The sequence below is a fragment of the Furipterus horrens genome, unplaced genomic scaffold (assembly GCF_987537825.1).
Source record: "Furipterus horrens unplaced genomic scaffold, mFurHor1.1.pri manual_scaffold_12, whole genome shotgun sequence".
In the NCBI taxonomy this organism is placed as follows: Eukaryota; Metazoa; Chordata; class Mammalia; order Chiroptera; family Furipteridae; genus Furipterus; species Furipterus horrens.
In genome coordinates, this window is record NW_028327182.1 from 88,284,230 (window position 1) to 88,299,060 (window position 14,831).

General features: G+C 43.8%; 1 protein-coding gene across 4 annotated transcripts in view; it reads right to left on the reverse strand.

The window, feature by feature from the left end:
* Positions 1–14,831, reverse strand: part of MTUS1 (microtubule associated scaffold protein 1) — a 128,911-nt gene that overhangs the window by 11,251 nt on the left and 102,829 nt on the right. For 3 of the 4 annotated variants that reach the window (XM_090258728.1, XM_090258727.1, XM_090258729.1), the window contains one exon: positions 11,202–11,268. In XM_090258728.1, the coding sequence (XP_090114854.1) occupies positions 11,202–11,268 (67 nt within the window). Of the gene's footprint in view, positions 1–11,201; positions 11,269–12,265; positions 12,447–14,831 lie in introns of those variants that run through there. The other variant, XM_090258730.1, reaches the window with a different exon arrangement.

Consider the following 14,831-nt stretch of genomic DNA (forward strand, 5'->3'; position numbering starts at 1 on the left):
GGTGAAGGGAGGACAGACAGACAGATGGGAGGATGGGCCCGATGGGGAGCGGGAGCTTTACGGCTGCTGGTACAAGGCCAGTGTGCAGGCCCGGCCCCAGCGGTGACGTCAGCCTGCAGCTGTGCACGGACCTCTGCTCCGTCTGCCACCCTGGTTCTGTGCGGAGAACAGCTGGGCTGAACTGATCGCTTGCACAAAGGGCTTTATTTTGAATGAACTGGCCTGGGCTCCTGAGGAAACATTTATTTGGAATAAAGTCTTAGGAAATACGTTTTTAAAGGACACACATAAATATTTATCAACGGTCCTCAGAGTGCTCCTGTTAGCTGGACACACTCTGCGGGGAGTAGGGAGGGGTGTCACCTCATATTTTAATCATGGACTTTTCCTTGCACTTGTCACAGTTTAGGGGAGGTTCCTGACATCGCCTCTGCTTGTTGGCTCTCCTTCTCCGTCTTACCTCTTCCTTCTTCTCCGGAGTCCCACTTGCTTTCAGCCAATTAATCAGACACCCAACAAAGCCAGAACCAAACATAAACGCTTTCAGAATTTAAACTAAGTAATAAGCAAGGAGTTTTCCCACTCTGTTAGGTGAGCCTGTTTTCAAGAAGATATTGCAGAAAACCCACGCAGTACAAAGTCCTTTGGCTCTCATTTTTTAGAATCATTTCATTAGGCGATTTTTGAAAGCCTGTCTGATGAAGGGCACCAGAGGACCACTGTCTGTAGAAGAATCGATGGATTGCAACTTTTGTAGACATATGGGAAAAGCCATCCCCAGCCGTCTGTCTTAAAATGAGAAATACCGTTTTCATTTAGAAAAAAAGACACCCACTCATTTGCAAGATTAGCCCCAAAACATACCATGTTACAGATTAGAGGTTGACATTTTCACTCTGGGATAAACCAGGCCTGAGAATTCTAGGCCAATGACAAAACAGGAAAAACCCAGGGACACTCCCTGCTAGCTTAAAACATCGACAACTGAACAAGGAAGATATTTCAGGAGAAGTGGTGAAATGCCTGATACTTTTCCTTTTCAAATCTCTCTTTGGATGACATCTAGATTTAAAGGCCAATGTCAGAGTCAAATATAACCTCTGAAAAATAGAATTGGATTTATCTCAGGTCCCTTAGCAGTTATCCCCAAGGAGAGGAAATGGGGCAATTACCTCATTAGTCCTGGCAGGCTTTCCTAAGAGGGGGAGGTCAGATTTTTATTATTTCCATCTCGTTGAGACTAATTTCCCTTTGGCGATTGATAAATGTACCGTCTGCACAGAAAACCATTAGCTAACTGTTGTCCTAAATTGTTAATATTCTTTAGAATACAGAAATTTCTTAATTTTTATATCTGAGGAGCATGTGTCACCATGAGACAGCCGCAAATATTTTCATTATCAAGAATATAAATAAATGTCTTAGCAGAAAAGAACTACAACTCTTAGGTTCTGATCTTGGCCACACCATTTACCTGCAATGTGATTTGAGCATATTTCTATATTTCTAAGCCTGTATTTCTTAATTAAAAAAAACAAACATTTTATTTAGTTATTTTTAGAGAGGGGAAGGGAGGGAGAAAGAGAGAGAGAGAGACATCAATGTGTGACTGCCTTTCACACACCCCCAACTGGGGACTTGGCCTGCAACCCAGGCATGTGCCCTGACTGGGAATCAAACTGGCGACCCTTTGGTTCACAGGCTGGTGCTCAATGCGCTAAGCCACACCAGCCAGGGCGATTTCCTCATTTTTTAAATGAAGAGAATATTTAGTGCCTTCCCTGTAGGATTAAATAAAATAATACATGTGAAGCACTTGGCCCAGTGCCTAACCAGAGTTAAGTGTACAATAAATGTTACTGTTATTATCAGGAGGCTTACAAAAAGTTCACCAATTCAAGTGTGTTTGAGAGTCCTTAAAGACATGCTTGGGACCCCATGACAGGATGTGACAGTCAAAAAGGAGCATTGCTTGTCTAGTATTCAAATCAGATACACACACACACACACACACACACACAAAATTGGGCATTACAGCACACACCACGTCACATCTTCACCTTCTACTATTATTGTTCTCAACATTGCATGAATAGAATTTTGCCAGCTTTTAGGTGATTTTATCTAAATTGGACAGAAAATATAAAAAGGAAAGGGAAAGTAAAACTGGGGAGGTAAGGTCACACGGAAGATCCCATACATTTTTGTGATGCCACGGAGAAGATTGTGACAGAAAGAAAAGATGAGCAGGAAAGGACGATGCCTTCACCCCCCAACCATATACTTTCTTTAGGTGCGTCCAGCAGGCCTGCTGCAGGGGCCACCCCTCCGCAAGCAAGGGTCCCCTTCTCCGCACCGTCTGCCAGGGAAACGTGATGCCGGCCTGCTTTGGGGCCCTCTCTCAATCTCTCTGGCCACCTGGGAAGTCAGGCACCTGATTTTAGTTCTGGGCCATTTCACTACTTTCTTCAATAATATGCACTTCTTAGGGTAACCCCTGTTTTGTTTTTAAACTTTTAATTGTGGAATAATTTCAGATTTATAGTAAAGGCACAAAGAGAGTACAGAGAGTTCAGGTATACTCTTCCCCTGGCTCCTCCAAATGTTAACATTTCACGTAACATTTATCTGACTTCTCCTGTGCCCCTGCCTCAGAACCATGAATGGAGACTCTCCCTTCTATCACCGTAGTGTGATTATTCCATAATATTATTCCATGAAGGGAAATACAGTCAGGACATACTTCCAGACCAAATGGCTATGTTGGTGACTCTCTTAAATGGAACTTTAATCTGTTTAAAATTGGAGATAGAAGTGTAACTGAACAAAGTACGGAGGAGCTATTTAAAAATAAATAAATTGCTACTTTGCAGAGAGGTAGGAGCTTACAAAAGAACAACAAAAGGGCAGGAACCTAGACCATCTGACCAGTCATTTCCGGCTTCCTGCATATCAGTTTCCTGATGTGCAAGGTAGGGACGAATACCCCCTGCCCTGCTCACCTTGTATTTCGGTGAGAATCAAGTGAAATATATTCTGTAAAACGTGCCTTCACAGACTGTCTGTGGAATGATCATCGACTCACAAGAGCCCAGGTTTTGCTTCCTAAAAGGTACTACTTTCTCACATGACCAACAGATCTGCAGACCTGTGGTAGAAATTTTACTAAATTTCAAAATTAGTTACAAATGGCTTTCCGATTGCCTTTGGGAGTTATATGAATTGACACAAAGCACACCTTTTTAGAAATTTACTTTTACAAAATGTCTGCACTACCAAATCAATTCTCCCATAAATAATAGCACCTAATTTCAAACTCAGTTCATACTTTACATACTGCTCTCACATTTATTATTACGAGAAATACAAGAACTAACAGAGTTAAAAGGAAAAGGAAACATTAATGGGACAATAGTTGAGGACTTTAATACCCACTCTCAACAATGGATAGATCATTCAGAGAATCAATACAGAAACAGCAGATTTGAGCAGCACTATAGACCCAATGGATCTAACAGACATAGATGGAACATTCTATCCAACAATCCCAGAATACACATTCTTAAGTACACATGGAACATTTTCTAGGATAGACCATATGTTATGTCAAAAAACTATTCATAGAAAATTCAAGAAGATTGAAATCATACCAAGTATCTTCTCTGACCACAACAAAATGAAACTAGAAATGAATAACAAGAGGAAAAATGGAAAATTCAAGAACACATGGATTTAACACTCTCCTGAACAACCAATGGATCAAAGATAAATTAAAGGGGAAATAAAAAAGCTTCTTGAGATGGGATGCAGCAAAAGCATTTCTAAGGGGGAAGTTCATAACAACAAATATCCCAAACAAAACCCCAAATTCTACACCTTAAGGAATAGAAAATGAGCCCAAATAAGCAGAAGAAAGGATATATTTTGAGTTAATAACATAGGCATTATATAAAATCTTACTTTACTAGAGACAGAACTGAAGTGGCAGAACTGGGTATACAGCTCAATCCATTCATCCTTTTCCAATCAGGTTGTGAACCCATATACTGTGTTAGGTATCGGAGAGGCTCTTTTCTCAACTTGAGATCAGGAAGAGAAAAGTTAATTCCTACAGACAATGGACGCTTCAGGGTATTAGGGCTTAACTCTCTTGGGAAAGCTAGAAAGACTGCAAGATAAGGCAGGTAACAATCTAGTCCCGCCCCCACCCCCCCAACCCACCCATACTGATTAGTCCTGGCAAATTGTTCCTTGAATGTGAGAGGATGATCTGGCCTAGTCAGGGGATCTTAGAACACGGGGGCCGGCTGCTTCTCTGCCAATAAAAGGCTTTGCTGTTTTTCAGCTTCTTCACTGGCCAACAACGCGCTGCCCAGCAGATGCTCCCATAATCACAACAGCCACTGTCCCGCGGACCAGTGAAAACGCTTAGGCTTGAAAGTGTACTGGGCACAAAAGCCTGGCTAAGTAACTGACCTAGTGCCCTAAGCCTCAGGCCTGAGGAAGACGAGTTAAGACTTTAAGGAAATCACATTCCAATCAAAAGAATAAATTAAAGCTAATAAAAAAGTGATTGTGATTCATTTTTAGAGCGCAAGGGCCGAAGGGCCAGGTAAATGTTGTTGACATGCATACCATTTGGAAGCCTGTGTACAAGAATGGACTCAGTCCCGTTAAAGCTACTGGGTATAATTTCCTCTCTCACTGTGCTTACTTGATTCTTAAGTACTTTTCAATACGAAAGAAAGTGCATTCTGGACAGCTAGTGTGGTGTCAAGTGTCGCTCAGGGAGCCCCTGCATCACGATCACCTTGTGATCATCCAAAGTAGATCCTGGACTCCATTCCAAGCCACCTTAGTCGGAACAAGGAATCTGCATTGTAACGAGGTCTATATAATTATGCAATGAACTTTGAGAACCACTGTTCTAGACAAATGACCTGAAATGAGTAAAAATCTGAACACATCAAAACTGGACAAGGACAAGATAGGCCAAGGAAAAAGACTCAATGGGCTTTCAAAATGGTTTCCCTTGGTAATATCAGGGCCTTTTACTTATAAATACAGCCCAAGTCTAGGACAGACAGACATGGGTAGGAAAAGAGTGAGCTAAGTTATAGACGTAGCAACTCCATCCTCAGTCACCTCAGTGAGATCAAGGATGATTTTTTTCACATGCAGTTGGTTTTCATTATGTTAACAGATATTTCATTAAAGCCAATTTCAAAAATCACTTCGGAAGTTCTGCAACTCAAAAGTCACTTAACTGTAAACGGGTTTAAAACGACGTAAAGTACACAGCCTTGTTAAAACACATCGGAACGGTGAAAAAATCCGCACATTCCATAAGGTGTGAGGTAGCCTCACATACAAAGACACTGGCTAAGTGTCATGTGTCCACTGCTTTTGGCAAAGCCAAGTGACTTTCTCCTAGGAGGCAATAGCAAGACATTGTAATCGAACAAGACTTCTTGGACTCTTGACTCAAATAAAAAGATTCCAAAAGTCATCACCAGTGCACACTAATGTTTATATAAAACGATTTTCCAACCTCTCCGATGGTTTCACCAGGCTTTTCCTTTGTGGGTTCCAGGGGTACGGTAGTCTAGTCACTCTGGGATCTTTTCCAGGCGCTTGGCGTTTCTAATTTATTGGCATCTGGAAAGTTACTTAAATTTTAAGCTTCACTTTCTTTTCTTTGTTTTTAACAAAATGCAAACCAGTAGATGTAGAGCTGAACACTCGATGTTAGGAGAGAGAAGGCACCCAGTAAATGTTAATGCCTTACTTATCTCATGATTTTTACACAGAGAGGGAAAAATCAACTAGTATTTTATATCATTATTATGTTAATGCCAAGAACTTTTAGTGAATTAAGGGTTAAAAATCTTATCTGTATCATGAAACGGAAACAACCAGGACAAATGTATAAAAAGATGTAAGTTAGCTATGAATTCTGATGGCTAGAAATAATTTTGAAATGCAAAAGTCCTTTTATCGTTCATTTAGATGGCAAATGTGATTCTAATGATTAACATTAATAAAAATAGGAACCCAAAAGTATCATAATTACAGTTCCCCATGACACCAACAGGACTCTATAAGGAACAAGAATGACAACTTTATTTCCTTTATCATGAAGCCGTATGTTTGCTGTGACGAAGACCATTAAATTGAACTGTAATCCATTTCAAGGGCTGATACTTTCAAAATGATCTCATTAACTGGGACTGTCTGACATACAGTAAAATGTTTCCAAGAGAATTACAGTTCATCTTAGTTTATTATTCCTTCCTAAAAGCAGAGACGTTATTTTTAAACAGTTTATAGGAAAACATTTGTGCACAAAACCCACCCAGTTTTAGCACATCATAAAGGTAAAACCAACTGTCCAAGCTACTGTCCTTCGTGAGGCAAATGACTCATTCCCTGAAGTACTAAGTGCCAGGCACAAGGCACTAGCTACAGAGCCACAAGATGGAGATACTGGCCTTGCCCCTGAAGAGCTCATGGTTCTGGACCGTGAGAAGCTGTCTATAAAAATAAATGTAAGAGCAACTTGAAGAGCATAGTAGCAGGCACAATTAATCACCTTGCTTGAAAGATCTGGGCCAAACTCAATTGAAGACGAGATATTTTAGGTAGGACTTGAAAAGTGAGAATGAGAAGACATTTGAGAGGCGAAAAAATAGAAAGTTAGTGGAAAGAGGAGAGAGCATTTCAGGCAGCAGGGTAACAAGTGCCAAAGGCGTGCGGAATAGATACAAATGAACCCATGGCTGGGCCCCAGGAGAGGAAAGCCAATGGGAAGAAAGGGAAATGAGGGTGCAGACATCATGAAGCTGGACTGGGAGGTTATGGTCAGATATTGGATGGGGGCTTTGGTATGTCTGGATTTTCCCCCAAAGTCAAATTAGAGTCATTCATGTTTGTTAAAAACATCCAGCAGAGGACACATGTGAGATTTATTTTAAGGAGAGCCCTGGCCACATGTGGAGAGGAGGGAAGCAAGCCCAGAGACAAGATGACCTGTTAGGTGACCCCTGTAATGTATTCCAGGTCAGAAATGATGGCACTTGAGTTGGAGCAGCAGCAGCCAGGATGCGGAGGAGGGATGGATGTGAGCGAGATGGAGAACACACACTGGTGTCTTGCGGAGGGTGGAGGAAAAGGAGTCTGGCCTCGGCTGCTGGCTCGGGCGGTTAGTCAATAAAAATGCCACCGCAGAAGATGATCAATAGACTTTGAGGAATGGGTTTGAATGAGGAGACGCAGCTGCGCGTCCAGGGAGCAAGGGGCTGGGAAGTCTGGAAGGTGTGAACACACTGCACTGACGCTCCTGGAGGCAGCTCTTTGCTGGGATAAATACACCCACCGCCCAGGAAGGAGAGGGCTAGAAAAATAAATCTCTGAGTCATCACCTTACGGACTGTAGTTGAAGCCGTGAGGATGGATGGGGACACAGCTAACGATGAAACCCCCTCTACAACACTGGTTAAGGGGGAAGTGCAATTGTGCTACATCCACTTGATAAGACTTTCCCACAGTCATTAAACGTGACCACAGCGATGACTATGAGGCAGCATGGAAACTGCCTGATGTAAAGTAAAGAGATCCGAGTATACATACAATAACATGCACGGATCACAAAAACGTGATGCTGTGTGAAAGACACCATGGTGTATGTTTCCACTGATATGAAACTCTACAACAGACAGAACTAACCGACGGTGTCTATTGAAAAGGAGCATAAGGGGACTTTCTGAGGTGAAAGAAACATCCTTGATCAAGGTGTGGGTTATACAAGGGTATGTGTTTGTCAAAAGTGTAGAACGATAATCATTCCACTGTATGTAAATCATAGCTTAATAAAATATCAAAGTACAAACTTGTATGGATTCATATAAATAAAGAAAGAAGAATGTACAAAAATAAGAGTATGTCTGGATAGTGGAGCTATGGCCTATTTTCTTTTCACTTCAAAAGTTTAATTTTCATACATTGTGTTTACATAAAAAGAACATTTAAAGCCTCAAAGGCCCATACATGTCTATCAGTTATCCAGAAAATGGAAAGCATATTATATATTTTTTTCCGTAGGAAGCAGGCAAGAATCTCTGCAATTACGGAGTTTACTAGGTGAAGGCAATGGAAACACAAGGTGTAATAAATACATGAACGCGAAGTGTCAAGGGCTCACTGGAGTGAAGAGAGCCTCATAGTTTGTTCTAAGATGACCGAGGGGGTTTTTGAAGAGTTTTCGCAGAAGCAAATGGAAAGCCATTCCCTGAAGTGGCCATGAGTCAGACAGCAGAGGTGTGCAGGCTGTGTGGGAGGCAAGCTGGGCTCACCTGGCAGGTCAGGACACTCGTCAGGGTCACGCGTGAGAGGACAGTGGGAAGGTCAGTCAACAGAGGGCACAAGTTAGGTTCTGAAGGGCAGTCGTGCAGACTCCACTCAGGTGTCAGTGGCCCCGGGTGTGAGCTGTTCTTTATTCTCTGCAGTTCCTAGGGGTGTGGGACCCTTTCCTCAACTTTAAGGGAGAAGCTAAACAAAAATTACTCAATGGGAGAGTGACGCCAACGGCCCCGCCAGTGTTCCGGAGGGAAAAGGTGATGTTTATGTGACGGTGAAAGTGAGTTCCCTGTGAGGGCCCAGGCACTAGGACAGCTGCTTCATCCATACACTCCCATTTCATTCAAGCTCCCCAGCAACCCAGCAGAATGCCTAGTAACTTCACACGACCAGTGAGAAAACTGGACTCGAAGACAGTAGGTAACTTTTAATGAGACATGGATGGACAAAAACCAGGCTGTGACCCCACACCCCGAACACCTCACTGCATCAGGCAGGGCTCCATCACATCTCGCTTGCATTTGAGTGTGAAGAGGAAGAACAGCCTGTCTTGAGGAACAGCTAGTAACATTATGCCTCGTTCATATTCCTTTCTGCAGGATAGTCTACGATCTCACAAAACAGCAAGCGTGGTTCATTACTACACAGCTGGGAACTGCACACATGTTAATACCTACTACCTATTTAACAGCAGTTCACATCTGGTGCTGGATGCCTTACCAGGTCCTCAGGACCACTCGGAGGCAGACAAGGAGGACAGCCTTTTACAGGGAGAGCGCTGTGACTTGCCCCAGGCCTCCCCGCTACCGAAGACTGGAACCTGGACAGTATGACAACCGTCTAACCACTGTGCACTTCTGCCTCACTGAGTTTTAAACTTTGTCATGTGAACCTGTTTTTGTCTCAGTTCATGCTACCACCCAGTCAACCTGGCAGCTTCGAGAGCATTCTTCCTGGGCCGTTTCATCAGAAGAACAATTCAAAGGCTTCTATTCCGTCCCCTCACAAAATCAAAACGCTTCCCCAAACGCTTTACATTGTTACTTGAGCAAAGCCACCCGGTTCGGTAGCAGCAGTGACATTCTCTGAGGCTAGCTAGCCTCGGGTGACCGAGTGATTGGGACGGGCCAACCACTGCATCCTGACACTGTGATAGCAGCGGTAAAGGACACCAGAGCACACCCTCCTTATCACGGACGGAAAGCTGAGAGTGGGCACCAACGGTGATAGCTATTTCCTGTCGGGCTCTGTGACGAACTGGAGGTGCTGAGTACCCAGGTCCCAATGCAAATCGCTTAATTGTGCGATCCACCGAGAGGTAAAAAGAGGCTGCCCCATTCAGGCAGAGTGAATGAGAGCAGTGTTCCGTTGGCGTTCCTGCCTCGTCTCGGGGAAGAGCTGAAACGTGACCCAGCAGGCGGGTTCACCTCCATCCCTTCTGAGTTAGTGTGAACTCTGAACCCCACACAAAAGGCCTCTTGCCCGATCGCCTAACTCTGTATTCATTAAATTACTAGAGGCACAGAGAAAAGCAAATGAAGTTGGGCATCTGGGTAAATCAAAAGGGCAGAAGTCCAGGTAAGTAACAGGGCAGAGAGCCTGAAGTCTCTGAGAGACGTTTCTCAGCTGCGCTTTTCTTGAATGGTGTCCCTAGGACTCTCAAGTTGTCGGGGTCCTGAAGTTCCACCTGCCTTAAAATTACTTTCCCATAGAGTTCCTCATTTCCATCACCCAAAATATGGTTAGGAGAAAAGGGTGCCCTGGCTAGCTGGGTATTAAGAATCCAGAGGGTTCGCCAGGAGTTTGGCGTTGGCCCGCATTGAGGGGTGAAAGGAGAGGAAATGCAGAGAGAAGTCTTGACCTCACACTTAAGGTTGTTTGCTCTTTGCCCTGGGGAAAAGGGTGTTTGAGTTCGGCACATTATACTGGTAGTGCCTAAACTCTGGTGTTATCCCAAGAAAAGTGAGCAGTTTCTCCTAGAGCTAGATGGACACAATTTGTATCTCTGGCTATTATTGCCTTTGCATTATTTATACACATACCTACACACCGTTTACATGGATATGCAGAAAACTGCAAACCTCCAGGAATTTAGGCTTTCAATGAACAACTCCAGACCTGGCTAAAGAAAAAAAATATATATATACAGCACACAAGGGACCCCAAGGCAGTCAGTTCACTCCAACACAGCAGCTGAGGCAGGGAAGGCAGTCTTGTCCCGGCTGCAGGAAGCCTGAGGACTCTTCCAGGAGAGTCAAGAACTAAAGCAGAGGCCAGCCGGGCACAGAACCGGGCGGCACCTTCTCCAGATGCCAGAGGCCCACGATTGCTTATGGCACTGGGTCCAGATTCACCACCAACCCCGTTCAAATAGTAAGACTAGCCCAGAAACACGCCTCCTTCAGAGAGGCCACCCCGATATGCAGCATCCTTCTAACGACACTCACGTCTCCCACCCTACCCCCAAAAAGTGTGATGCAATGACAGTTAGCAGAGCAGGAATTTTCTCATGCCTCTTCAATATGAAAAGTGGTTCAGAAAAAACCAATACGATGGAATCCTTTCACAGGAACCCACACAATTACAAAAATCATCCTGTCCCTCTCTTCAGGAGAAGAAATGTTTTGCTCATCAGAAGCTCTGCTAGGCTTTGTCAGATCAGTGCCAGGAATTCTGTGAACTTGACATCAAGCTGCCAAGATGCAAAGGAAACGCTGGGAGTGAGTGTTTGCACAGATACACCCGCATGAGACAGCGTGTCTCTCTAGCCACCATGCAGACAGGCAAAGCCAACTGTCCGATTTGCCCCATGCCCCGGAAAACTTAGGAAAAAAAAAAGCTCTTACCCAGCTCTCCCCGGAGGTTAACAAGTTCTTGAGATAGGGCTTTGTGTTGCTTCAGCGCTTCCTCCCGCTGCGGAAAACAAACATCAGGTTACTAATGTTTTCAAGAGGGTCCCTTTCGGGGAGGCGCACATGTGTTATCAGCAGAAAACCGAGACTCAGAATCGAGCAACCCAGATACGAATCATTTAGGCGAACAGTTTGTGTTGTTGAAAAACACAGATGTCCCTCCGTTGTTAAGGAAATTCGTGTTTCAACAATCAGTAGTTTCTCGGGTCCCCGTGAAACTTTTATCTGAAGCACCGAAAAATATTTACTTTGAGGCACGCTTCCTTGCTGATCTGCAGCACCTTTCAGCTAATGCATACTGTACTGAAGACGTAATGCAGTCTCCTCCTCCAAGGGCAGTAAGGACCTCATCAGCCTAAGATAAATATTTAATGTTCTCAGCATATGCACTTGGTTGCACTTTGTCCTACATTTGCAAATTCTGAAAGAAAGGTGTGCTACAATCCTTTCCTTCTAAAAGGAAGACACGAAGTTTGTTACGAAGCTATGGCAAAATAAATAATAATCCTTTAAAGACAAAGTTAAATTGATTTGGCTCAGCCACACATTATTTTCTAAAGAGTATAATATCCTCAATCAGCTAGAATTCTAAGTAACTGCTAAGAGAAATGAATCAAAGACCACCAGGCAGCTATTGCAGTACTAACAAAGCAATTATCAATCTTGAAAGAAAAAAAGAACAATGTCCCAGTGACCAGCAACTCACAGCAATCACACACTTACAGCAAGGCAGCAGTTAGATACCGTTTCCTGCCAGGCAGAGTCCCTAGCCTGGGGTGTAAGGAAGGAAAAGGCAGAAGTCAGAGCTCTCTGGAAGGGCCCCCCTCGGATCAGCCAAGCGGAGCTCCGGCAGCACCTTGATCACAATGTTGCAGAGATCCCGGCCCTCCCAGGCAAGAGTCACTTGTCATTTAAAGCATTGCCCCCTAATTCCAGACCGCCTCCGCCTTAGCCCCTGACCTTCTTCCAGAAAAGCACTAGAAACAAATACTAATTACCCTTGTCGCCGCACATGGAGAATAGAGGCACATTTTCCCGCTGGAGCAGCCCATTTTCCAGCTTCTGTCTCCAACTTCCCCCTCCCCCTGCACTGGCCAAGAAGCGCACAGGTGGCCACGCCACCCTCTCGTCAGTCTGTCTACATTGACAGCTCTACCGGGAGGAGCGCAATTGGTCCCAGGTTAGCCTTACTTCACGTCCTGCAGGTTAGTGTCTGCCTCGGCCGTCTCTCCCGCACAGAAGCTGATGCTGCAGCCTGCGCCTTTGGCACAGCAGCCAGCGATCACTTAAAGCCACAGCCCTTCTTTTATGAAAAACGAGAGCCAGGCATTAGCCTGATCGATCGCCACTTACTTAAATATCAGCTGCTACAGTGGAAAGGAAAACTGACCTTCTCTGCGTGGGTAATGGAGTTATTTTTAGATTGGTGAGCCTTTTTTATTCCCCTCTCTAATTGAAGTCATTAGATTATCACGCTTCCTCATAGAAAAGGGAAACACGGTCTCCAACACCTGTCTAGGGAATGAGCTCACGAACTAGGTGTATAACAATGCAAGTGTGTGTGTCGTGACTTGTAATTTGAAATGGCATAAAACAAATGGTGTTTTCCACAAAATTTAATTCAGATCCTTAGAACACAGTCCACTGGTATTTTAAGAAAAAGTGTGAAGTTCTGATTTTAGACTTGAAGATTAGATATATTTGATAACTTTTTACTTTGTCATAGTGTCTCACTGAAGAGCTAAGGAAGTCAATGCTACGCTTGCACTATCATATGCACATTTAACAGTGACTGAGACGTTGAGACATTTTTCATCTTAATGATATTCTAAATGCTTGATTTTTAAAGCACACAACTAAGTTGTTCTGAAATCACAGATCAGTTAGTCTGTGTTTTAAAAAAGAACAAGTAATGGGTTTCCTAATGTAGAAATCAAAGTTTGAGGAACATCAACCTGGGTAAAATTAGAAATAAGTTGAAAAATACATATACTATATACTTTTCTTAATCTCAAAAATTTAAGCCCTAATTTTGCTTGCTTAGTAACCTAGTTCAGGATAAGTATCAGCAAGTTTTGTCACTCCAGCTACAAGGAAATCAGAAGACGGCTTTACTAGATACTCACAAGCACATTTAGTGACCTGGCTTACAATTCACTTTTTCCAGTGGTAACTAAATGGCTAATAAAACAGAAAAGCTGGCAAGAAGTCCTATCACTTTTCAGATTTCCATAAAAAATTAAGTTGGTATATAATTTCCAAAAGTCATTTGGTGAAAACTATTCCATCCTGTCACAGATACATACCAGGTGATCTTTTTGCTTATTAAAGGGATTTGGGGGACAAGGAATTTCAGGGCCATGTGGACGTTTCTCCCAACTCTACAACGCTCAGCCTTCCTGCCCGCAGTGCCCAGAAGTCATGGATATCTTCCAATCTCTGTCAGTCCCGGGAACAGGAACAGGAAAACCGTGAGGTCATCGTTGCCTGGGCTTTGTCTAAATGGGTGTGCCAAAGCCAGCGTTTCCTTCCCGACATGTCTTGAATTGCTCTGTCCTGTCAGTGCTACCTCCACCCTAGTCCTGATCCTCGCCAACCCATTCCTGGCCCGATGGAAGCATCCCTCCACCCCACCTTGCAGAGGGCCGCTAGACCATCCCATACCCCTCATACAGATCAATACCCTCGCTTACGAAAAGTCTTCCATTGAATGCATAAAAAAACAAACAGCACCCTGAGTCCATGAACCTCAGTCACGCAACTGCTGTTCAGACTCCTGACTCCTGTCCAAGTCACGCTCGCCACGCATGTCCCGCCCGCACATTCTAGAATGCCTGGTCTGCTTCCCCTGACCCGCTGTATTAACCTTCAGGGAATGCTGAGTGTCAATCACAGCACGCCATCCCCCTCCCCAAATGCCAACACAGGACATCTCTCATTCTGAGTTGGTTGGAGAATTATTGCCCATGACGGATTCACCAAGCGCCGTTCCAGATGCTGGGGAAAATATGAGAGCAATTTAAGGAATGGTCCCTGCCTTCAAGAAGCTTGGCAACCACGTAGAACTAGAATGTCCGAGCCCAATTCTTTCATCACATTTCAAAGAAGATGACCTCATCTGAGGGGAAGCAGGATAGGATACTGGAAAAACCAAGGGCTTTAAATATGATCCTATGTGCTATTCTGACCACAGTGCACAACAGGTACGTACTGCTAGTCCCACCCAACTCTCCCCGGTAGCTTGCCCTTTAAGATACTTACCCTTAACTAGCAGATGATAAAATGTGTTTGGTCACTTAGATACTGACTGCCTATTTCTTTTTATTCAGCTGTTCCCATATCAGTGTTTCTGATAATAAACTCCTTTGAGTCCAGATAACAAGTTTATTAATTCTCTTTGTTGTGGACCACGCAGAATGTCACACAATATGAAGAAAGAGGGAGGTGGGAACTCTAGGTAGAAAAATGCTTTTATACTCATACATTAAATACATGAAGTGCTCCGAGAAAAAAATGAATTCACCATAATTTAATTAGGACTCCCTGGGACACAAGCACTTAGTC